The 27,470-nt window shown below is 35.6% G+C and overlaps 1 protein-coding gene across 8 annotated transcripts in view; it reads right to left on the reverse strand.

Annotated features, from left to right (window-relative positions):
- FAR1 (fatty acyl-CoA reductase 1) overlaps positions 1-27,470 on the reverse strand; it is a 76,279-nt gene that overhangs the window by 12,197 nt on the left and 36,612 nt on the right. For 7 of the 8 annotated variants that reach the window (XM_055548561.1, XM_055548562.1, XM_055548565.1 and 4 more), the window contains 7 exons: positions 20,606-20,781; positions 7,365-7,544; positions 4,217-4,394; positions 3,049-3,093; positions 2,809-2,927; positions 1,661-1,728; positions 19-190 (listed from right to left, as the gene is read on the reverse strand). In XM_055548561.1, the coding sequence (XP_055404536.1) occupies positions 19-190; positions 1,661-1,728; positions 2,809-2,927; positions 3,049-3,093; positions 4,217-4,394; positions 7,365-7,544; positions 20,606-20,781 (938 nt within the window). The remainder of the gene's footprint in view (positions 1-18; positions 191-1,660; positions 1,729-2,808; positions 2,928-3,048; positions 3,094-4,216; positions 4,395-7,364; positions 7,545-20,605; positions 20,782-27,470) is intronic. The other variant, XM_055548563.1, reaches the window with a different exon arrangement.

Genomic DNA, 27,470 nt, shown 5'->3' on the forward strand with positions numbered 1-27,470 from the left:
AGAGCTAGTCACCATTACCTTGGGCTTCTTCCAGTCATCCTGAGGTAGATATCATACAGGAATGCTGGGGCCTTATGGCTTACAGCAATCCAGTAATAATATAAAAGGTGATTGGAGGTTAGATTTACATTGGGCCGTCTGAAGGCCTGTTCGAGAGGATTCCTCTTGAAAGTGGAAATTACATGGTATTCTGAGGAAGAAAAGTTGTGTAACAGCTTTGATAATAACCATGTAGTGAAGTTTTGCAAAAAAAATCATGTTTTTACAAAGCAAAATATTTTACCAAAGATGTCAGAGTTTGCTCATTTAAAAAACAAACATTTCTACTTTCTATAGTAACTAAGGGAATATGGGTATTAAACTGCTGAACTCAAGTGGTTTTAGAACTCCCACTATTTATGAATTTTAATTAGATGAATGAATTTTTGCTAAAATTCACTCTTAAAAATCTTTTTAATGTTTTACCTATATCAGTTTACAATGTCACTTTCTATATTTCACCTCTCACGATAGCTTCTTTCTTTCTGTTCCTCTTTCCAGATTATTACTGTACTTACTTAAAAAAGAAAAGGGAAATCATCATCCTTTGCTTATGAATAATTAAGTTGCTCAAATTAACATATTATCAACAAGCTTAAAACAACCCCAAATTAACTTCTGCTGTAATTTATCTAGGTTATACAATATCAAAACAATCAACTCTATTATCATCTACATTAATACTTCAATGGAAATGTTTACTGAGATATTCACTAGAAAATAAAGCTCAATTTGATTTTTGCTAAACTTTGTAACACAATGAAAGACTACAAAAAACCTAACTCATTTGAAGTGTTTTAAAATTCTTAAAAGAACACCACTTATTATCATAAAATTAAAAGCACCCTAGATTTTTTTCCCTTATATTCTCTAACAGTCAATCATTAAATAGAAATAAAAATGTCATAGAATAACCTCTAGGATAAAAGACAAAGATTTACTTTAAAATCAAAATTATTCCACAAGGGTAACAAAAACTGTTTAATTAGAGATAAAATAAGACCTAGTACACTAAATCAACACTGTAAATGTATTTTATTTTATATTTGACTTAAAAATGATTAAGTTTCAGTACATTCTAAGTTATACTATTCCTGTTTTGAAACAAGTAACAGCATACACACTATTGCTGTGAATTTGTGAATTTAACAGATTAATAAACCCAACAGAAAATATTCTGGCAAAATGTATCCTACTTGCTTACTCCTTCCTCTTAGGACAACTAGCTATTTCCTATGATATATCAACTCTTGTAGCTATGAGTGATACTGCCTGTGAATAAGGAACATCAGGATTAAGAATGCCCATGAGGGAGGAAAAAAGGTTTATTTCCATACCACGGGTATCTATGGGCATCGCTGCAGATGGCAGCAGAGAAACAATAAGGGTCAGGCAAGGGTGGGATGAGGAGGGAATACACAGCTGGGTATTTTTAAATTTATGAAACATTATTAAGGACCAAAAGGCAGTATTAGTCGATGTTCTAACATGGCAACTAAAATAAGAATAAACTTGTAACTGGGTGGCTTTAATGCCTCATGGATTATTCTAATGTAATTGGTGAACATTTTAAGTTTATAAAAATTTATTCTAACATTCAAAACTACAGGTAAAATCATACCAACTTCACCCCAGTGGAAGGGATTAGTGCTTCCTGTTGTACAGTTATACACCATGATGTTTCTTGGTCTGCAAAGACAAAGATCAAAGCAATGAAAAATTTTAAAAAGCTAAACTTAACCAATCTAAATCTTATATGATACTTAAGTAGGAAGAAATGAGGACTTTTCTACCATAAATATTTAAAATACTATCTTTAAAGGATCAATTTTTATGTCTGAACAACTATTTACACTACCCTTTTTTCCAATCCTACCCAAAAAATATTTATAAAAAAATAACACAGACTTCATATTTTTCTTCTTGTATTAGCACAAGTGTCTTTTTTTCATACAGGAAAAAGAACCACCTCGGCTCTTCCTATCTCCTTCCCATTTTCAGAGGCTCTAGTTAAAAAGAAATTGTGAACAGAATTCGCTTTTACCAGAAACAATATATTCATATAATCATATCCCTCCTTTTTGTAAAATATAAAACAGTGACTGCAAAAATAAGGGAAGATTATTATTTAGAAAAATGTCACTGGGTAGGTGTTTAGGTTTAAGCGTTAGACCTATAAATATTATATAGTATAGTGAAGTCGCTCAGTTGTGTCCAACTCTTTGCGACCCCATGGACTGTAGCCTACCAGGCTCCTCCCTCCATGAGATTCTCCAGGCAAGAGTACTGGAGTGGGTTGCCATTTCCTTCTCCAGGGGATATTCCCAACCCAGGGATCGAACCCAGGTCTCCCACATTGCGGGCAGACACTTTAACCTCTGAGCCACCAGGGAAGCCCCATGAGTTGATTAAAGTGTACTAGTGTGCGTGTTTGATACATGTAAGTTGTTCTCTGTGAATTTCACCTCTTATATATAACAAGTTTATACCAAGTTTTAGTCTGTATTAAAAAAAATACATTAAAAAAATTTTTCTAATGACCTTGTCTATCCTGTGCCAGTACACAAGAATTTATGTTAATTTTATTACTGCTGATGGAACCACTTCATTGGCTGTGGTAAGTCAACTCTTGCAGTTGAAAGTAATAATATCTATATAATATTGGTATGGGTTAATAAACTGATAAATATCCATTATAGAGGATATTTTAACATTAGTTCTCTTCTCAGTTACTATACATCTAATAAACGACATTGCCATCTCATATACCTATTTACTCCGGAATACCAGGCTGCCGCAAGACTCATGTTGACAACTACATCTACAGGAACAAGATCTGCAAGGGCATTGTTGGAGGCACGCATTGTTCGAAGAATTCCTTTCCCTGCCTTTGTTGAAATTAAAAACAAAACCTTAAGATACGGAACCCATAGTGCATATACACAATACAAAGATACACAGGAAAAAAAACAACAGAATATTCAATACAATAAAAGGCTTATTACTTACCGCAATAAAAAGACCACTTGGTCCATTAAAGTTATCAATCCATCCCTAATACCAAAAATTAAAAAAAAGGAAGGGAGCTTAGAAATACTGTAAAATTACAGATTTACAATTTGAACTCTATAACTCCACAAACATACTTGGTAGTCTTCTTCTAAGAACTAAAAATCTGACTATAGTCAGGAAAGAATATTTCTCCCCATCTTAAATAGTCTTTTCTGAGATTGCAAATGACTAAGTAAAATAATTTTCAAAGGGTTACCTACTCTTTCATTAACTCTCTGCAAAGAGAATTTTGCAAAAAGGAGTTTATATCTGTCAAATATTTAAGCTAAATTAAGATTGCTCAAGTTTGATTTTGTGCTAGTTACTAAGGCAGTATCCTTAGGTTGAAGGAAATGGTAAATTCTCAAGATTACTGAATAAAACAGAATAATGTCAAAGTATCAAACAAGATAGTATCATTTACTACTACTACAGAGACTTAAGTCTTTCCTAAATCAATTTATCTCATTTTATATCTGTTTTCTCTTATTTCAGCGATTCACAAATATTGTAATGCCTTGCTTTTCTACAGTAAATCACAGAAATTTTTTATCTTCTTTTTCTACAGCAAATCACAGAAAATTTTTATCTTCCTTAGCATGTGAACTATACTGTACAACAACTGATGGCCTTGTATAGTTAATGTTAAGAAAACTAATGAACTTCTTAGAAGACCTGCCTCTTTTAGGTACTAAAAAGCAAATGAAATAAAATAAGATCCTGAATATTCTCACCTCTATTCCCTTCACCTCCACAAGGGAAACTAATCCACAAATAATTTTAAAAGCCAACAAATGGTGATGTGTCAGTGTCCAATCTCTTATCAATGACAAAGAAACTTGAAAGGCACGGTCTCCTCTGACTCCAGACAATACCATAACCTTTAATTTTCAGTTAACATTTTAAAAGTTTATCTGCATTTCTATACATGCAACATTATAATACATGCACCTTACAGAAAAGTACCAATTAGAGTGTCTCTCTCTACAAATGGAAACAACTTTGCCACAGTAAGCCATGTTCAGTAAACAAAACCTGCTCTTAAAAAATTGCCAACTCTTTTTGTAGAAAATTATGACTTAAAATTCCCAATTCCAATTATTTACAAAGATCTCTAGCAACTTACTGGAAAAGGTTCTTTCCAACTGGCACCAACAATTGATGGCCTTACAATCACCACATTTAGCTTTGCTCCTTCTTGCTGTACAACATTTTCTGCCAATGCTTTTGTGTATATGTATGTATTAGGTCTGTCTCCTATCAATTTGGGTGTGATATCATTTACTAAGCCATCATCCATCCACCTGGTAAACAAAGAAATTACATGCAAAAATATTTTCAGATATTTTTTCACTTCAAAAAAATATTTTCAGATATATTTTCATTTAAAAAATGAAAAACCACTTTGCATATTTCAAATATATCTGTGGCTCCAACTCAAGTGTTTGACAACTTCTACTAAAAAAAAAAAAAAAAAAATGGAAATCAGCTTTACTTTCATTAAACATCAACCACAAATCCAGATGTATATCCAGTTTCTATAGCTAAAAACCAAGAGTTTTTTCATATACCATATGGTAGGTAGCAAAAGTGAATTAGAACTGATTTATGGTCTTTTTTTAAAAAAACATCTTCTAGTTGTTAAGTATTCATATACTTCCTATGTGTCTGACAAGGAGCACTACCCCAAATTTAAATAGCTGAAGTTGTTTCATATTACACAATAGATTATATTTTTTTCTAAAGTCTAAATAAATTCCAAAATACATCTGGCCCCAAGGAATTAAAGATTTGTATATAATCACCATAACAGCATAACATGTTAATTATATACATTTTAAATGAACATACATTTACAATATAAAAGGTCTAGTAATCTACTGTCAAGTCATAAAATTCCTTCAGTTCTCTCAGTATCTTTGAAGAAAATGTCTACTATAATAACCTATAAGAGGAGGGTGATATACTAGGTGATCTCTATAGTCTTTTTCAGTCTAAATTTCTAATTTCAATGTTATGTACTTGTTTTCAATTAGTTTTCCTTTTTGTCTATAACACTATGCATATTTGTTACTGTTGTATACAGTGATACCCATACTAACTGATGAGGATGTATAAAATGGGACTATCAACATAAACTTTCTTCTGTATGTTAAAGTACTTTTTTGTGTGGAAGGAAAGGAATATTTATAAAATTGAAGGTAGGTTACTATTCAACATAGGAAAAATTCCATAATGGAGATGAACTTCAAAAAATGGATAAAAGAGTCATTACATTAAAAAATAAAATAAAACAGGCTTAACTAGGAGAGACTGTAGAGCCAGTAAGACTTATCACTGGAGGGAGACTACATAGTCAATCTATGAGTTATTCTAAAATTATCTGCTGGCCAGATTTCTTTGTAAACAAAGAAAGGAAATAATAGAATAGGTTTATAGGCTCTTTCTCAGCAACTCAGATGTTTGGATAGAGAAAAAGTAAACAGATAAATTAACTTACACGTTCAACTTTTCCCAGAGATATTAAACACTTCTGCCTAATGATCTGATGAAAATGAGGTAGATATTTGGAACCATCGGAGAAGGCAATGGCAACCCACTCCAGTACTCTTGCCTGGAAAATCCCATGGATGGAGGAGCCTGGTAGGCTGCAGTCCATGGAGTCGCTAGTCAGACACGACTGAGCAACTTAACTTTCACTTTTCACTTTCATGCATTGGAGAAGGAAATGGCAACCCACTCCAGTGTCCTTGATTGGAGAATCCCAGGGACGGGGGAGCCTGTTGGGCTGCCGTCTCTGGGGTCGCACAGAGTAGGACATGACTGAAGCGACTCAGCAGCAGCAGCAGCAGCAAGAAATGCAGTTAGAAAACAGAAACCAGGGAATTACCATAAGAATGTCCCCAAAGCTCCCACTACTAACTTTCTTACAAATCTATTTTCTCATATTTCCAGGAAAACCTTAAAAAAATGGACTTCTATGCTTATTTTAGAAGAAAACTTGGAGAAGGAGCTATGAACATTCTGTAGCACCCCTGGGAAGTAAAGAATTCAACTGAGAAACAGGGGGTGGTAACTAAGGAGCTGAACGTGAAAAGGATCTCTTGGAAGAAGAGAGACCTAAGGGCAAATAGAGAATAAAGGAAGAAAAAGCTTGCAGGAATATTATATGAGAATAAAAAAACACGTGAAGATATAATGGATACTGGAATTTTCTATAATTATAGTCTATAAAAGAAGAAAAGACCCTGCTATTTATTCTTGCTTTGATCCTGTTTGTTTCACTCAATGAGAATGTACAGGCTAAAGCAAATGAAATCTTGGCCATGCCTAGTTGTATCCACCAAATCACAAACACTTCTCAAGCAATAATTGATAGTAGGATTCTAGTCCTTCAGTTCAGTTCAGTTCAGTTGCTCAGTCGTGTCCGACTCTTCGCAACCCCATGAATCGCAGCACGCCAGGCCTCCCTGTCCATCACCAACTCCTGGAGTTCACCCAGTTTCACGTCCATCGAGTCAGTGATGCCATCCAGCCTAGTCCTTAGAAAGATAATAAACAATAACACTAGGAATATCAATTAGAGGATCATGACTCTTCTGATTTCCTAAAAATTCAAGGCTCCTCTGAGGATATACAGTTGACACTTGGAAAAACACAGGGCTGGGGCACTGACTCTATGTGCAGTAAAAAATCCCCATGTAACTTTACAGTCAGCGCTCTGTACCATGGTTGTGTATCAACACATTCAATCAACTACAGACTGTGTAGTACTAGAGTACTTATTTACTGAAAAAATCTGCATATAAGTAGACTCACATAGTTCAAACCCATGTTATTCAAGAGTCAACCGTACTCCACTGGGCAAAATAAAAGCACAATCTTTTAATAAATTAGACCTTGCTATTGAATAGGCAGTCATTTCTCTCCATGGATATCAAGAACTTCTTGGTGGCTAAGATTGATTCCTTGAAAAAACTGAGACTCTAATACCATGAATAAGCTGTTTAAAGGCTTTCCTCCAACCATCACACCTGTTCAAAAATGAAAGCTTCACAATGACTTCACCTAGAGTCATTAGGTACAAATCAATACAATAAACAGAACACAACAGATATATTATAATTTGCTGAGTAAGGAAGAGAGCAATGCATACATATGTGTGGATGGAGAGAGAGAGAAACTAAACAGACAAAGAGATACATGTAAATAGATAAATCTGGATCCAAAGTTTGGGGTCAAAGCAAATTTAAATAAATTTCAAACAAACATACTCTAAAGAATCAATCAGCTTCTTGGGATCCACAGGGGGTGGATAGACTACTTCATCAATATGCTTTCGATTGCAGTAGGCATATGCTGTTGATACATGCATGAACACTTCCAGATTCTTCATCTGTTGTGCAAGCAGAATAAGCTGTCGTGTAGCAATCACATTTAACTGAACAGCATCTCTGTAAAACAAAAAGTCACAATAAAAAATTGGGAAGCTATGTCTTTCTTTCACCCACTAAAAAAAAAACTTCCTTCCATTTTAGAGTATCAAAGACAGAAAGGGACAAAGAGGTATTTGTTTCTTTACAACTAATCCCTTAGCTCAGATTTTGTTTGTTATTTTAACATGAAGTACAGACATTCTATCAGTTGTGTTTAAAATTTTTCTGATTATTTTAAATTTCCAAGAAATAGACACAGGTAATTTCAGTCTTTGGCTTTTATGCATACATTTGGAAGTCACTTTACACTTTTTTTGCATCTTGATTTTTGAAAGCATACTGTTTTATGAAATGACTATACCACATACAAAGAAAAGAATAAGTAATTTTAAAATGCTATGGTACAGTAATCAATCAGGACAAAACAGTCAAAGAAAACTCAAAAACCTTAAATTTTATTAACATAAAATCAAATAAAAATGTTTATCTCTCTTTTAGTAGCAATTAACCTAACCACCTTTTTAAGGCTACACAATGCAAAGCGGTGTTAAGAACAAAACTGGTACATTTGTTATAAGAGTGACATGCAAGATCACAAGGTCTATATATTCCCTTCTTGAAATTTATTTGAGGCAAAAATTTCACAAATGCAAAAGTATATACGCAGAATAATAACTGATAAGGCACTACCTAGAAATAGCAAAAGGCTAGAGCTCAAATATTCACTATGACATGATTTAATAAAGTAGGTATTTTTAACACAATGAAAGAATACAGCCATTAAAAAAATTATGACAACTATAAAAGCATGGAAAAATATGTGTGAATAATATTTTTTAAATTTATACATCCTGAAGCGAAGTGGGATTAAAAACAGACTCTGGAATAAGACCTGGGTTCAAATCTGGCTTAGCATACCTATCAGCATCATGAGATGGTCAACACCAAAATCTGATTGATTATATTCTTTGCAGCCAAAGATGGAGAAGCTCTATACAGTCAGCAAAAACAAGACCGGGAGCTGACTGTGGCTCATATCATGAACTCCCTATTGCTAAATTCAGACTTAAATTGAAGAAAGTGGGGAAAACCACTAGAACATTCAGGTATGACCTAAATCAAATCCCTTACGATTATACAGTGGAAGTGAGAAATAGATTTAAGGGACTACATCTGATAGATAGAGTGCCTGATGAACTATGGACGGAGGTTGGTGACACTGTACAGGAGACAGGGATCAAGACCATCCCCATGGAAAAGAAATGCAAAAGAGCAAAATGGCTGTCTGGGGAGGCCTTACAAATAGCTGTGAAAAGAAGAGACGCCAAAAGCAAAGGAGAAAAGGAAAGATATAAGCATCTGAATGCAGAGTTCCAAAGACTAGCAAGGAGAGATAAGAAAGCCTTCCTCAGTGATCAATACAAAGAAATAGAGGAAAAAAGAATGGGAAACACCAGAGATCTCTTCAAGAAAATTAGAGATACCAAGGGAACATTTCATGCAAAGATGGGCTCAATAAAGGACAGAAATGGTATGGACCTAACAGAAGCAGAAGATATTAAGAAAAGGTGGCAAGAATACACATAAGAACTGTACAAAAAAGATCTTCACGACCCAGATAATCACGATGGTGTGATCACTCACCTACAGCCAGACATCCTGGAATGTGAAGTCAAGTGGGCCTTAGAAAGCATCACTACAAACAAAGCTACTGGAGGTGATGGAATTCCAGTTGAGCTATTTCAAATCCTGAAAGATGATGCTGTGAAAGTGCTGCACTCAATATGCCAGGAAATTCGTGGCCACAGGACTGGAAAAGGTCAGTTTTCATTCCAATCCCAAAGAAAGGCAAAGCCAAAGAATGCTCAAACTACCACACAATTGCACTCATCTCACACGCTAGTAAAGTAATGCTCAAAATTCTGCAAGCCAGGCTTCAGCAGCACATGAACCATGAACTTCCAGATGTTCAACCTGGTTTTAGAAAAGGCAGAGGAACCAGAGATCAAATTGCCAACATCTGTTTGATCATCGAAAAAGCAAGAGAGTTCCAGAAAAACATCTATTTGTGCTTTACTGACTATGCCAAAGCCTTTGACTGTGTGGATCACAATAAACTGTGGAAAATTCTGAAAGAGATGGGAATGCCAGACCACCTAACCTGCCTCTTGAGAAACCTATATGCAGGTCTGGAAGCAACAGTTAGAACTGGACATGGAACAACAGACTGGTTCCAAATAGGAAAAGGAGTACGTCAAAGTTGTATATTGTCACCCTGCTTATTTAACTTATATGCAGAGTGCATCATGAGAAACACTGGGCTGAAAGAAGCACAAGCTGGAATCAAGATTGCCAGGAGAAATATGAATAACCTCAGATATGCAGATGACACCACCCTTATGGCAGAAAGTGAAGAGGAACTAAAAAGGCTCTTGATGAAAGTGAAAGAGGAGAGTGAAAAAGTTGGCTTAAAGCTCAACATTCAGAAAACGAAGATCATAGCATCTGGTCCCATCACTTCATGGCAAATAGATGGGGAAACAGTGGCAGACTTTATTTTTGGGGCCTCCAAAATCACTGCAGATGGTGATTGCAGCCATGAAATTAAAAGACACTTACTCCTTGGAAGGAAAGTTATGACCAACCTAGATAGCATATTGAAAAGCAGAGATATTACTTTGCCAACAAAGGTCCATCTAGTCAAGGCTATGGTTTTTCCAGTGGTCATGTATGGATGTGAGAGTTGGACTGTCAAAAAGCTGAGCATCAAAGAATTGACGCTTTTGAACTGTGGTATTGGAGAAGACTCTTGAGAGTCCCTTGGACTTCAAAGAGATACAACCAGTCCATTCTAAAGGAGATGAGTCCTGGGTGTACATTGGAGGGACTGGTGCTAAAGCTGAAACTCCAGTACTTTGGCCACCTCATGCGAAGGGTTGACTCATTGGAAAAGACCCTGATGCTGGGAGGGATTGGAGGCAGGAGGAGAAGGGGACGACAGAGGATGAGATGGCTGCATGGCATCACTGACTAGATGGACATGAGTTTGAGTGAACTCCGGGAGTTGGTGAGGGACAGGGAGGCCTGGCGTGCTGTGATTCATGGGGTTGCAAAGAGTTGGACACAACTGAGCGACTAAATTGAACTGAAAGTCACTCAGGCACTCCGGCCTGTGTCCTCATCAGTAAAGGAGAACAGGTAAGAGACTATCTACTAAGATTTTATCTAAAATTAAATGAAAAAAAAAAAAAAAAGCTTGCAAGTACTTAGCATTATTCCTAACATAGTTCCAAAATAGGCATTTAAAAAATATTACTTAAAGGGTGAGTAGTTTTCGCAATCTATTATTTGCATGCTAAGTCACTTCAGTTGTGTCTCTTTGCAACCCTATGGACTGTAACCTGACAAGGTCTTCTGTCCATCAGATTCTCCAGGCAAGAATACTGGAGTGGGTTGCCATTTCCTCCTTCAGGGGGGTCTTCCAGACCCAGGGATCGAACCCATGTCTTTTTGTGTCCTGCACTGGCTAGTGGGTTCTTTACCACTAGCATCACCTGGGAAGCCCACTTTATATTATACTTTCGTTTATAACTTATTTGAGGGGGAGAAATGTTGAAATACTCAAAACCAGTATACTGTGAAAAAAACTGGCAAAGTTAATACAGTGTTGGTGACACTATAAGCTGATACAACTGATCTGAAAGAGATTATGATAAAGCACCAGGAATTACAGAAATAACAGTTACTAATATAGTTAACTACTGAAATTTTAACTAAGAGGAAAAACTTACTCTAACCCTAATTTTTCAAAAAGAAATTAAAATTTCCTAAATTTGTTGTTTCAGGGGATTGTTGGTTGCATTTTTGCTTTTGTTTTTTAATTCAAGTATACTTGATTTACAATGTTGTGTTAGTTTCTGGTGTACAGCTAAGTGATTCAGTTATATACATATTAATATAAATATACTTCATATTCTTTTCCATTACAGTTTATTACAGGATATTGAATACAGCTGCCTGTGCTATATATTAGGCTGTTGTTGTTTATCCATTCTGCATATGAGAGTTTGCATCTGCTAGTCCCAAACTTTCATTCCAACCCTCCCCGACACTTTGGCAAGCACTAGTCTGTTCTCTATGTCTGTGAGTTTGTTTCACAGGTAAGTTCATTTCTGTCATACTTTATATTCCACATATAAGTGATATCATATGGTATTCGTCTTTCTCTTTCTGACTTACTTCACTTAATATGATAATCTCTAGGTCCATCCATGTAGCTGCAAAAGGCATTATTTCATTATTTTTTTATGGTTGAATAACATTCCATTGTATGTATATATACCCACCTTCTTTATTCATCTGTCAATGAACATTTAGGTTGTTTCCATGTCTTGGCTATTATAAATAGTGCTGCTATGGACACAGGGTTGCATATATCTTTTTGGATTATAGTTTTGTGTAGATATATGCACCCAGGAGTGGAACTGCTATACCATATGGCAAATCTATTTTTAGTTTTTTGAGGAGCCTGCATACTGTTCTCCAAAGAAATTGGCTGCACCAATTTACATTCCCACCAACAGAGTAGAAGGGTTCCCTTTATTCCCACACCCTCAGAAAAATTCCGTAAATTTGCTATACTAAGTAATAACATGAAATATCACATCATGAAAATTATATATGAAAAAGTCAGAAATATAGAAATTGCTTCAATAGGAAAATTATAAATTTTATGCTTACATTTCATGGAACACTATATTTTCAAAGAGAAACCACAAGAAAATTTTTTTAAAAAATAAAAATAGTTTTGAGTTACATTTTCAATATTTAAGAAGAAAAAAAAATCAACCATTCTTTTAAAAGGCCAGAATATGTCACAGATAGAATCTGGTCCACTTAACTGTAAAGTAGTGCTTTGATGCATATCACATTTGCAAAACAGTCGGAATGGGGAGGGTGCTGTTTTGGAAAAGGTATACAGAGAATATCCTATTACAGGTTTCTGAGGACAGGACAACAAGTTCTGGGTCACTAGGAACAAGAAATAATTCATGAGAAAAAACTCTTGGGTCTTATTTTTTCTCTTAATTTAATAGTATCTGAGAACCTATGGAAACAGAAGAAAAAAATGTTTTCAATGAAATAATCAGGTTGGGGTCTTACAATCATGAGTTTATCTTTTTCTTTCCTTATCTCAACTGAAGGAGGAAAATCTGTTTGAACAGATATCCAACAAAAAAGACATTTCACAGAGAGGATACTGTCCACTAGACTGTAAGGCAATGTGCTATCTACTTTCCCATTTGCAAAACAATCGTGGTAGGGAGAGTAATGTTTTGGAAGCAAGACACAAAGGATATTTTGTTACAGGCTCCTGAGGATGGTGACAGAATTTCTGGGTCACTGAAAATAAGGAATAACTTTACAAAGGAAGCACACCTGTGCTGTCTGCTCACCTCTTACCATTCATCTGCAACTGAGAGCCCAAACCTGAAGGCATTTTTGTGCCCACATAAATAACTCTTAATATCCCTGCCAGGCTAGTATCCTCACTCTTGTTTTACCACCATCCAATTTCTACACCTTGAACTTTAGGCTGAGATCCTGACGTGTTAGATCTGAAAGCATTCAGTAGTGCTAAACAAAAATAAAAGTTCTCACTATGTTTTGGTTATATGAATTCTTAAATGCATTTTATGTAACACTGGCTTTTGGTGGGGAGAGCAAAATGAACAAATCTTTGTAATAATGGTCCATCATAAATGCAGACACAGAAATCACTTCAAGAAAGGAGAAACCTCAACTTGAACAGCTAATAAATTTTCTTATTCACCTGTCTTCTATATTGGGTTGTTCAAAATCTGTGTTGATAACACCTCTAAGACATAGACCAGGAACTCATCCTTGGACACTCTCCAATGTCTAAACTGAGTCCTGGGAAACTACATTTTCAATAAATTACCCAGGCCATTGTGATCTCTCCCTCACCACTCTCCTATCTCTGATAATACTACCTACATCACTGATTACAAAAATACTACCTACATTACTGATTTCATCACTAATGCTGCTGATTTTTCTTTTTAACTTAATGAAGATATAGAAACAGATGTCTAGGAGCCAATTAATCGACCAAGGCAGGGGACCCAGACATCTGTCATTTAAATCACATCTTGCTGCTGCTAAGTTGCTTCAGTCGTGTCCGACTCTGTGCAACCCCAAAGACAGCAGCCCACCAGGCTCCTCCGTCCCCGGGATTCTCCAGGCAAGAACACTGGAGTGGGTTGCCATTTCCTTCTCCAATGCATTAAAGTGAAAAGTGAAAGTGAAGTCGCTCAGTTCTGTCCGACTCTGAGCGAACCCATGGACTGCAGCCTACCAGGCTCCTCTGTCCATGGGGTTTTCCAGGCAGAAGTACTGGAGTGGGGTGCCATTGCCTTCTCCAAATCACATCCTATTTTCTGCCCTAATTTTAAAGATTTCTTTCCTTCTACTAACCCTGGGGTTTTTCATTTCTTCCTTTTCTAGTTGCTTTAGGTGTAGAGTTAGTTTATTTATTTGACTTTTTTCTTATTTCTTGAGGTATGCCTGTATTGCTATGAACCTTCCCCTTAGCACTGCTTTTACAGTTCTCCACAGGTTTTGGGTTGTTCTGTTTTCATTTTCATTTGTTTCTATGCATATTTTGATTTCTTTTTTGATTTCTTTTGTGATTTGTTGGTAACAAAAGAGACCATAGCAAAAATTAACAAAGCCAAAAGCTGGTTCTTTGAGAAGATAAATAAAATTGACAAACCATTAACCAGATTCATCAAGAAACAAAGGGAGAAAAATCAAATCAATAAAATTAGAAATGAAAATGGAGATAACAACAGACAACATAGAAATACAAAGGATCATAAGAGACTACTATCAGCAAGTATATGCCAATAAAGTGGACAAGTTGGAAGAAATGGACAAATTCTTAGAAAGGTACAACTTTCCAAAACTGAAACAGGAAGAAATAGAAAATCTTAACAGAACCATCATAAGCACGGAAATTGAAACTGTAATCAGAAATCTTCCAACAAACAAAAGCCCAGGACCAGACGGCTTCACAGCTGAATTCTACCAAAAATTTAGAGAAGAGCTAACACCTATCCTACTCAAACTCTTCCAGAAAATTGCAGAGGAAGGTAAACTTCCAAACTCATTCTATGAGGCCACCATCACCCTAATACCAAAACCTGACAAAGATGACACAAAAAAGAAAACTCCAGGCCAATATCACTGATGAACATAGATGCAAAAATCGTTAACAAAATTCTAGCAAACAATATCCAACAACATATTAAAAAGATCATGCATCATGACCAAGTGGGCTTTATCCCAGGGATGCAAGGATTCTTCAATATCTGCAAATCAATCAATGTAATACACCACATTAACAAATTGAAAAATAAAAACCATATGATTATCTCAATAGATGCAGAGAAAGCCTTTGACAAAATTCAACATCCATTTATGATAAACATAATAAACCTCAACATAATAAAAGCCATACATGATAAACCCACAGCAAACATTATCCTCAATGGTGAAAAACTGAAAGCATTTCCCCTAAAGTTAGGAACAAGACAAGGGTGCCCATGCTCACCACTGTTTTCAACATAGTTTTGGAAGTTTTGGCCACAGCAATCAGAGCATAAAAAGAAATAAAAGGAACCCAAATTGGAAAAGAAGAAGTAAAACTCTCACTGTTTGCAGATGACATGATTCTCTACCCAGAAAACCCTAAAGACTCCACCAGAAAAGTACTAGAGCTAATTAATGAATATAGTAAAGTTGCTGGATATAAAATCAACACACAAAAATCCCTTGCATTCCTATACACTAATAATGAGAAAATAGAAAAAGAAATTAAGGAAACAATTCCATTCACCATTGGAACAAAAAAAATAAAATACTTAGGAATATATCTACCTAAAGAAACAAAAGACCTACATACAGAAAACTATAAAACACTCGTGAAAGAAATCAAAGAGGACACAAATAGATGGAGAAATATATACCGTGTTCATGGATCAGAAGAATCAATATAGTGAAAATGAGTATACTACCCAAAGCAATCTATAGATTCAATGCAGTCCCTATCAAGCTACCAACAGTATTTTTCACAGAGCTAGAACAAATAATTTCACAATTTGTATGGAAAGACAAAAAACCTTGATAGCCAAAGCTATCTTGACAAAGAAGAATGAAACTGGAGGAATCAACCTGCCTGACTTCAGGCTCTACTACAAAGCCACAGTCATCAAGACAGTATGGTACTGGCACAAAGACAGAAATATAGATCAATGGAACAAAATAGAAAGCCCAGAGATAAATCCACGCACCTATGGACACCTTATCTTTGACAAAGGAGGCAAGAATATACAATGGAGAAAAGACAATCTCTTTAACAAGTGGTGCTGGAAAAACTGGTCAACCACTTGTAAAAGAATGAAACTAGAACACTTTCTAACACCATACACAAAAATAAACTCAAATGGATTAAAGATCTAAACGTAAGACCAGAAACTATAAAACTCCTAGAGGAGAACATAGGCAAAACACTCTCCGACATAAATCACAGCAGGATCCTCTATGACCCACCATCAAGAATATTGGAAATAAAAGCAAAAATAAACAAATGGGACCTAATTAAAATTAAAAGCTTCTGCACAACAAAGGTGGAGAAGGCGATGGCACCCCAACTCCGGTACTCTTGCCTGGAAAATCCCATGGATGGAGGAGCCTGGTGGGCTGCAGTCCATGGGGTCACAAAAAGTCGGACATGACTGAGCAACTTCACTTTCACTTTTCACTTTCATGCATTGGAGAAGGAAATGGCAACCCACTCCAGTGTTCTTGCCTGGAGAATCCCAGGGATGGGAGAGCCTGGTGGGCTGCCATTTATGGGGTCGCACAGAGTCAGACCCGACTGAAGTGACTTAGCAGTAGCAGCAGCAGCACAACAAAGGAAACTATGAGCAAGGTGAAAAGACAGCCTTCAGAATGGGAGAAAATAATAGCAAATGAAGCAACTAACAAACAACTAATCTCAAAAATATACAGGCAGCTCCTGCAGCTCAATTCCAGAAAAATAAATGACCCAATCAAAAAATGGGCCAAAGAACTAAACAGACATTTCTCCAAAGAAGACATACAAATGGCTAACAAACACATGAAAAGATGCTCAACATCACTCATTATCAGAGAAATGCAAATCAAAACCACTATAAGGTACCATTTCATGCCAGTCAGAATGGCTGCTATCCAAAAGTTTACAAGCAATAAATGCTGGAGAGGGTGTGGAGGAAAGGGAACCCTCTTGCACTGTTGGTGGGAATGCAAACTAGTACAGCCACTATGGAGAACAGTGTGGAGGTTCCTTAAAAAACTGGAAACAGAACTGCCATAGGACCTAGCAACCCCACTGCTGTGCATACACACCGAGGAAACCAAAATTGAAAGAGACAGATGTACCCCAATGTTCAACGCAGCACTGTTTATAATAGCCAGGACATGGAAGCAACCTAGATGTCCATCAGCAGATGAATGGATAAGAAAGCTGTGGTACATACACACAATGGAGTATTACTCAGCCATTAAAAAGAGTACATATGAATCAGTTCTAATGAGGTGGATGAAACTGGAGCCTATTATACAGAGTGAAGTAAGCCAGAAAGAAAAACACCAATACAGTATAATAACGCATATATATGGAATTTAGAAAGATGGTAATGATAACCCTGAATGCGAGACAGCAAAAGAGACATATGTATAGAACAGTCATTTGGACTCTGTGGGAGAGGGCGAGGGTGGGATGATTTGGGAGAATGGCATTGAAACATAATATTATCATATGTGAAACGAATCACCAGTCCAGGTTTGATATATGAGACAGGATACTCGGGGCTAGTGCACTGGGATGAATGACCCAGAGGGATGGGATGGGGAGGGAAGTGGGACGGAGGTTCAGGATGGGGAACACATGTACACCTGTGGCATATTCAAGTCAATGTATGGCAAAACCAATTCAATACTGTAAAGTAATTAGCCTCCAATTAAAGTAAATAAATTTATATTAAAAAAATAAAATAAGTCATATCCTAGGTTCTTCCTAAAAATGAGGATTCCCGGTTATTATCTCAAAACTACAGGATTTGAATTTGGCAAACACAGTCCAAGATTCTGCATTTTTAACACATTCTCCAGTAATTCTTAAGCTGCATAATACACTCTAAAGTTTGAGTATCAATGCCCTTAAACTCAACAGTTTCTTAATCTTTTCTAATTATGGATCTTTACTTCCACTCCTTTCGGAACACCTACTCTCATATTCCTACCCTGGGCCTTCTTACCCCAACTGTTCCATCTCTAAAACCTCATACTATGAATTTTCCCCACACCACATTATCTGTCCTTCCATTTCTGCACTTAATCCTGTTTTACATTCTCATCATGGTCTCTAGTCTCTTGATACTTCTTTACTCCCAACTCCATTGGCCCTGCCTACCCTCACTTTCCTTAATACTTAAGGGATACCAGACTATGATCAACTATTTAAGTAACTCCCTTTTTTATCCTCAATATCACTCTCTCCTTTTGTCAGTATTTCTTTATAATTCCTAATCTTGATATCCATTTCTCCCCACTTCAAGATTTATAGACCACCATATGTGAAAAATAAATGAGCTCTGCTACCTCTCAATTAGCATAGCACTTTAACATATGCTCTTCAGTAACTCCACATTTTCTATTTTATGCTTATTTAAGCATATTCTATTAGCCTATATGGACTTTGCAAATAGGATTTGTGTGCAATTTATTCTGATTTATCCAAAAATATAGTTTGGGGAGTAAAATCTAGACTTTTTTGCCCTGGAAGTAAAGGCTTTGAATCATTTTTTATTTGTGAGCTAACATAAAAAGTGGCTATAAAGAATAGTTGCTCTGAAGCAACAAAGGTTTACTGTATAGCACAGGGAACCACATACAGTCAATATCTTGTAACAACCTATAATGGAAAACAATCTTAAAAATAATATATGTGTATATGAATAACTGAATCACCTTGCTGTGCACTTGAAACATGGTACGGCAACTAGATTTCAATAAAATATATATTAAGAAAAAAAGACATAAAAATTCTAACCATTAAAAAAAAGAATAACTGCTCTGTAAAAAGTAGTTATGTCAACCTACACTATTTTAGAATGTTGTAATATCACCACTTAGACATCAATATCCATTAAAACTGCTTCATAGAAAACAGTAATTTCAATGTAACAACTGCGATTAGGTGAATAAACATACATGCCTTGGCAAGAAGAGAAGAACAATAAATGTTCATCAATCTCTAGTGAAAGAACAAATAATAATAATAATAATAAATTTTCCCTTTTGTTAATGGTAATGTTGCTTATCCTAAGGGGAAGACAAAGAGGAAAGAAAATGTTTGCCCCAAAAGTATTACACTTGGGTCCTTTTCATAAGGCTATTTAGATGAGTTTCACCTGAATGAATTTTGCCTGTTTGCAAAACAATATCCCTTTTGAAAACATCTAGTTTTCCCTTTGAGGATTATACCACAATTATCAAGTATGAATATACCTTTTTCCTCAAAACACTTTCATAATGTTATGTGAACTCTTTTTTGGTTATGAAAAACATGAAAGCTAGAATAAGGGAAAATACCCAATAGATTGACTATTTCATAATAAAAACCCACCTATAATCACACTATCCAAATATAATACCTGGCCAATATTAAAAGATATGTATGTAAAATATGTATGTATACACACATATTTTATGAAAATGAGATTATACTAAGTTCTAATAAGATTCTTTTGTCACTTCTGAATCTTGAACACATAACTGCTGCATAAAAAGAACTAAAAAGTAAATAAATAATTATCACCAGATCATAAAGGATAAAGCCAAGATTAGAACCAAGGTATGTAATTCCAAAGCTCATGCCTTTTCCACTACATAGTGCTGTCTCAGCTTCCTCAAGTATAAAATGGATTTGCCCATTATATAAAAGTGGGTAATGTAAGCACGGAATGAAATAATGAGTGAGAAAACACCTTGAAACTATAAAACATTGTTAAAGAAACATAAGGGACTATTAATCATTTCCCTCACCTGAAATATAAGCAGAACTCTCTGTAATGTTTTGGTGCTGAACTGTCATGTCACACAGTGTCAATTAAGATTTGCACTTCTACAGACAATATGGGGGATAATCTCAAAGTCCTTTATAATCAGAACTGAACTTAAAAACATTTTAAGAAGCCCTTCAAGAAATCATGAAACCTAAAAAATATACACCATTCTAACCGATCTAAGACCATATAATTAGATTTATATTATAAAACTGTGTATAACATCAAAAGTGCCCTGAATTAAGCATCATTATTTGAATTGCATATATGTGAGACTTTTTAAAACATAGTGACCATTTGGAAAGCTATGTTTTTTCTTGAAATAGGTATCTTGAAGGAAGTCCAAACTGTTTTTAAAGTAAACCTATATCTAGTGTACCCTATTTACAGTGATACCAAAATTTTAAAACAAAAACAAGGTATGACTTCAATGTATAAGCCATTTTTTCTTTCTCTGCAAAACCTGAGCCCAACTATTTAATATTTAATATCAGATCAATATATGTGAAGTAGAAAAATAAGGCTGCTGGAGAATACACTTCTGAAAGAATGGAGGGAAAAGGAAATAAACACTATTAGTTGTTAAGACTAATACTCCTACCCAAGGTAAAGTTCTTTCTTCTAATCCACACTTCCCATTTGCTTTCTCCCTGCCCCACATTTAAATTCACAGCAACTACTTCTAAGAAACATACACTAGCAATCCCATGTTTTTAACTGTTAAGAGAAGGAAAATTCTTTTAACATGCTGTAGGATACTGAAAGCTACAATAGAGAGCAAACATTTTCAAAACATTTTCAAAATGACTTGACTAACAAATAGAATTCAAATTAGATCTTTTAACTATGCTGCAGTTCAAATATCATACAAATACCTTTACTTACCTCAAATTTTCATTAAATCTTACTGTAGCTGCACAGTGGAATATAATATTAGTAGAATCTATGATGATCTCTTTATCTTCTTCACTAAGAGCCAGTTTAGGTTGGGTGAGTTCACTGTTGATTGCTATAATTTTCTCCCTAAAATCTGGATTTTCATCTCTCAATCTGTCAAAAAGCTATCAAAGGAGAAAAACATTTTAGGGCAGTATTTTTCAACTTTCTAAAATCCATCATCACCATCTTCTCCCCCAAGGATCAGTATATTTTAGATTTCAACTATGCAAATCCTAAGGTTGCTTAAATTGCTATCATTCTGTATGGAAAATACTATCCCCATTTTACAGATGAGGAATCTGAGAAACAGAGAGGTTAAGTAACTCACCAAGGACACAGAGGTAGCAGTTTGCAAAGTTAAATTTTAACTGTTTATGCCTTTTTTCATCAGGCTGTATGATCCCTCAGCACAGACATAAGCAGTATATTTATCAGATCAATGTTTAAAAAGATCAGATTTCTAAAATCCAAACCTTATCACTTTTTTTTTGGCTGTAGTCCTCTTTAGCAGATTAGAGTAAAATGCCATTAACTACACTCTACCTCAAATCTTAGAAAAATTTTAAAGTGGAAAAAAAAGGTAAGTGTATTAAAGGAAAAAAAGTTTTTAAGGAAATATTAAGATCAGAAGCTGGAAAAACCTGTGAAGTATCATATATATAGGATTTTAATTTGAAAATAGAAAATTCAATATTCCTAAGATATATTCAAAGGAATAAATTTAACTAGAGAATCAGTCAGATCCCAAGATGGTTACAGTACGAACATACATTCAACTGTGAGTCAAATTTAATTTTTTACCCTAGATTTTATAGATGGGACCTCCAGATCATTGTTCTATTACACCCTGACTCTCCAATCCATTTAAAATCCATACTTGTAGTTTAAGCAGACAGTCTTAAATCTGGGGCAAAAAAAAAGTCTATAAAACACACCTGGCACTCACTTTTACCTTCCTATATGATTTTTAGTAAGTAATAGTCTTCTCCACCTTTAGCTAATGACTTCAATATTACTGTTTTTATAGTAATTAATAAAATACTTACTAAGCATTTCAGATAAAATGAGTATTTTCCATACACTGAGAAAACAAGAAAATGACCTTTGCCTCAAGTTATTTAGAATCTTATAGGAAAAATTAAACAAGGAAACAGTTAAAATATAGTGTTATAAGTAATAAAACAGGGCTAACACAACAGTGTTATGAGTCTGTACGGGAGCAACAACTTGCCCTGATGGGGAAGGACTTGAGATTATAAAGTAGAAGAACAGTGTTTCAGGCAGAGAAAGTGTCACATACAACCACATAAGAGTAATAGAGCGTTTATGTTTGGGAAATTAAAAATAACTCAGTAAGACTTGGCCAATGACAGGAGAAGGAATAAAGAATACAAACTCCATGTGGACAGGGACCACATCTATTGTGCTTAGCACACAGGCCCCAGATAACAGAGTGCTGACAAACATTTGTTATGTGAATAAACTCATTAGGTGGAAAACACTGGAAGAATACCTATGGAGAGGAGTTCAGTTTTGTTCATGTTGACTGTAAAGTGTCAATGAGACTCCACAGAAGATCAATGCCATAGAGGTAACTGGTTCTGTGAGTCCCGAGTTCAGGGAAGAGAGAATCAGATTACTGATTCTATAAACCACACATGTAGCCCTAGGAGAATATCCCTCAGTAGCAACAGTGATGAGCACCCAAGGTCCAGACTACATGAAGCTTTTTCCAAATCTATTTTAAAATACAATCGTTCGTCTCACATACAACAGAAGGTGCTGAGTAATCACCTAACTGGACCTAGTAAGAAGAGATCTAGGCCTGGGACAAATTCTGAAGAATATGTAAGGGGCTAGCAGAGAAAAAGGAGCCTGAGATATAACCAGAAAAGTACTTTTAACACATTGAATTCATTTTTTCATTCTCCCAGACTGCCAATGACCTTTAATTCCTCTTCATATCAGATATCTCCACCACTACCACCAAGAATTGATCATGCTGCTTCACAAGTTACATCTCAAACTTGATGCTCCTCCCTTCTCTAGCCACCATGTTGTTATTCAAAGCCATTTTTTCCAATGCCTTTAACCCACTGGTACCCCAATTAGTTCCTACTTTACTAAGTCCACTAATGCTCTCTTTAATGTACTTTCTTCTCTTTCCAGAATTTATTTCATGGTCAGCTATTTTAATTCAATCCTTGCCAGCAATGAGGTTTATTTTCCCCAGGACATTGCTGCATATCACTTCTCAAGCTGGGGCAATTTTAGCCCCCGGGGAACATTTGGTGATGTCTAAAAGATAATTTTGCCTTGTCACAACTGGGATGGTGAGGAAAGGGAGCTGCTGGCATTTAGTGGGCACAGGCCAAGAAAGCTGACCACCCTAAAATGCATAGGACAGCTCCCCACAATAAAGAATTAACTCTCCTAAAATGTGAAGAGTGCTGAAGTTCAGAAATTCTGCTAGAAGACAATGTCATACTACAGTATATGCCCTACACTTATGCTCTTTTATTCCTGTTTCAAAATCATAGTAGACTCTATTTAAATGTTTAACAACTTTAAGTGTACATATTAATTGCTGCTTGATATAAAAAGAACTCATTTTATTGATTTAGCAGCTACGCTATATATACGTGAGAATGAATGACCCTAGGAATAATCAGTAGGATGTGCCAAGGGGAATTAAAAAACATGATATAATATTTTAAAGCATAAAATAAAATGACATAATTTTATACAGTATTGTAGTCAAATATTTAGACAAATACTTGGGGACTGTATGATCCCTCAGCACAGACATAAGCAGTATATATATGTTTAAAATGATCAGATTTCTAAAATCCAAACCTCATCACTTTTTTTTTTTTTTTTTTGGTTGTAGTCCTCTTTATCAGATTAGAGTAATATAATGGCCATATGTTTAAACTAAAAAAGTTATATGAAATTTCAGGCTTTGAGTAGAAAATAATCATTTCCTTTACAAATAAGGCTTACTGATGAGGAAAAATTTTAGAAGCATTACCCTGGAGACTCCAGAGAAGATGCCCAACTCTTTCACATTTTACTTAGGCCCTCAATTCCAACTAAGACATCAGCTTCAATAACTGCTCCTATCCAATCTCTCCTAACACCTCTACACTCTCTCTTCCTCAACCCACTTCTTAAAAACACTGTAGACTGTAGGTTCCATTAAAGGAACGACTCTTATTCCTGAATTCAACCCTTTATATCAAGTCAAATGCCCAGCACTGAGCAGGCACAAAAAATGTTTTATGAAAAATGAAAAATGAGTAAGAACAAATAACCTCTCAATAGAGGAAAAAAGTGTGTTGGGAAACAATTATTAGTGGTTATACCAATTATAGGGGTTCCCTGGTGGCTCAATCAGTAAAGAGTCTACCTGCAGCACAGGAGACCTGGGTTCAATCCCCGGGTTGGGAGGATCCCCTGGAGACGGAAACAGCAACCCACTCCAGTATTCCTGCCTGGAGAATCCCATGGACAGAGGAGCCTGGCAGGCTACATACCATGGGGTTGCAAGAGTCAGACATGACTTAGCGACTAAACCATCATACCAATTATAATTATTACCAATTATAAGTGGTTCATAATAAAACATGAGTAAACAAATGGCAGAGACGGCAACAAAACACACAAGAAGGCATTATTACATAAAATAGGCCTTGTGGTTTTAAAGCCCCCTTGATGCCTCCCTGTTTGAAAGTTTTAAGGGAATTTTTACTGCCAATCTTGGGTTCAAATTAATTTTGGATATCTGCAAAAGTCAGCTCTCTCCTTAAAGCATAAAGATTTTTGCCCCTATTGGTATATCCCTAAGAATGTGCCAGAAGGCTGTCCCTAAATGGTCTAAGCAACACTGCACCCTCTTAATCTGCAGCAGTTCTCAAAGTGTGGTAAGTTTCTAGGCGTCTCTCAGGCTATTTTAGGTATTTCACAAAGTCAAAACTATTTTCATAACAAAACTAAAACATTATTTATTTTTCACTTTCATTCTCTCACAAGTATAGAGAAGAATTTTCCAAAGCTACATTTGTGATGATATCATCACTCTTGATGGCTAATGGAATGTGTGCTTGTACATATATTCTCTTCCTTTAAAAATGTCTCTGGTTTAGAATCTACTATGATAAATGTCAATAAGATATTTGAAATAAAACCTCACAAGAACAAAACCTTTTTGAAGTTCTCAATAATTTTTAAGAGTATAAAGGGGTATAGAGACCAAAAGTTTGAGAATCATTGCTTTAAATGATTGAAGAATCTTTCAACCTATTTGGAGGATATGAAAAAATACAGTGATGAGGTAATAATACTATCTGCTACACACTGCAGTCAATGTACATTATCAAATAATTTGCTCAAGAGTTACAATTAAAAGTCACTTGAAAAAAAGCTATAAATTATATCATGTTTTTTAAAAACATCCTTATACTAGGCTACCAAATAGTTTTAATTTTAAAATGACATTGAAAACGGCTGAGTCAATCTCAGCTCTCACAAAAAAACTGAAAATGAACTTTGCACCTACCACGCTTTAAGAAGGCAGATTCTTCAATCATAGTTATTATATAGCTAGGTTTTATGGTGGTAAATACTGAAGTATTAACTCACATCTTTTTTATTGTCTATACAGAATCTAGCCATGAAATTAAGACGCTTGTTCCCTGGAAGAAAAGCTATGACAAACCTAGACAGTGTATTAAAAAATAGAGACATCACTTAGCCTAAAAAAGGTCCATATGGTCAAAGCTATGGTTTTTTCAATAGTTATATATGGATGTGAAAGTTGGACCATAAAGAAGGCTGAGTGCCAAAGAACCAATGCTTTCAAATTGTGGTAATGGAGAAGACTCTTGAGAGTCCCTTGGACTGTAAGGAGATCAAACCAGTCAATCCTAAAGGAAATCAATCCTGAATATTCATTGGAAAGACTGATGCTGAAGCTGAAGCTCCAATATCTGTCCGCTTGATGTGAAAAGCCGACCTTTGGAAAACACTATGCTGAGAAAGACTAAAGGCAAAAGGGGAAGGGGGCAGCAAAGAATGAGATGGTTAGATATCATCACCAACTCTATGGACATGGATTTGAGCAAACTCCAAGAGATAGTGGAGAACAGAGCAGCCTGGTGTGCTACAGTCCATGGGGTCACAAAGAGTTGGACACAACTCAGAGACTGAACAACACCTCTAATATAGAGTAGGACTCATATATCTTAATGGAAGGAAGGGCAAAGGGGAAGAACACAAGTGCCTGGGAGTCTGTGGCAACGGGGAGAATATTAGTCGAGTATAACTACCCCTGTGAGCTATATAGTCACTGAGTAGCCCTCAAAGAGCTAGATTTGTTTTTTAAAACTAATTCAGGGAAAAGAAGTTTTTCTAGTTGAAGTAAGGACTATTTAAAGTTTTCATGTGGAGACAAACTTAATAAACACTGGGATAAAAGTAAGTATTATTTTTATTCTTTAATGTCTTACTAATAGTTTCAAATAATTTATTTTTAAAAGGAAAAACTAGTATTAATTTACATCTCACTATTAAAACCCTGTGGGTCTAGAATTATCTCTTAATGAATAAGAGGAAAATACAAACAAGAAAAACATGAATGCTTCACAAAAGAAAGAAGTTTATCCTTCTGAATCAAAATTATATTTGAATGGAAATCATTTCCAAACAATATAACACCTTGGTAAAGAAAAAATTCTAAATATATCAATAATTTAACCTTTTCTTAATTCATCCTAAATCACTGTAGTGAACATTGGTGATTGTATTTTATTATAATGCTATAATTTTAAGAAAATTAAAAGTTGTATTTAAACACTCCCACACTTCTGTACAGGTCTTACTCTGTATGGTGTTATCTTTTCTTTTAATTGATCGTCTGTTATCATACTTTGGGCTTCCCTGATAGCTCAATTGGTAAAGAATCCGCATGCAATGCAACGACCCCACTTCAATTCCTGGATCAGGAAGATCCCCTGGAGAAGGGCTAGGCTACCCACTCTAGTATTCTTGGACTTCCTTGAGGCTCAGCTGGTAAAGAATCTGCCTGCAATGTGGGAAACCTGGGTTCGATCCCTGGGTTGGAAAGATCCCCTGAAGAAGGAAAAGGCCACTCACTCCAGTATTCTGGCCTGGAGAATTCCACGGGCTGTATAGTTCATGGGATTGCCAAGAGTCGGACATGACTGAGCTGACATGACTGAGAGACTTTCACTTTATCATACTTTATCTCTCCTAGGAGATAAGCTTCCCATTACCGCCCTAATCCATAAACTGACTCATTCCTGCTGTTGTTAACTCTGTTTTTCTCTGGTCTTCACCAACTTCTTTCTTGCTTTTGCCATCTTCTCTTTTAATTTTTGTGAAAAAGGTACCAAGCTTTTTGCCATCGCCTTTGGGAAATTAAGCTATTTTCACTCAGCGTGTACCAGCTACATTTACCAATAAACTATCCAACTCTCAAGATTACTTTTCCCACTGAATCACAAAGCCTTCCATCATCTTTGCCTTACTTTCTTATCTACTGAGGAAATAATGCTATAAAGTAGAAAGGAATTTGTTATCAAGTCATCTATGTTATATCCAGCATCTATTAGCTACACAACTTCTGAGACTCACTGTCCATATCTGCAAAATGGGATTTATCAACATTTGTCCCTACCAGAGCATGAGCTCTAAGGTCCAATCATTAAAAGTTCACAAACACTGGCTCTAACACTAACTGTATGACCTTGTAGAATGGGAGTAACACCAACACTTACCCTGAAGAGTTGCT

Source organism: Bubalus kerabau, chromosome 15 (assembly GCF_029407905.1).
Source record: "Bubalus kerabau isolate K-KA32 ecotype Philippines breed swamp buffalo chromosome 15, PCC_UOA_SB_1v2, whole genome shotgun sequence".
In the NCBI taxonomy this organism is placed as follows: domain Eukaryota; kingdom Metazoa; phylum Chordata; class Mammalia; order Artiodactyla; family Bovidae; genus Bubalus; species Bubalus kerabau.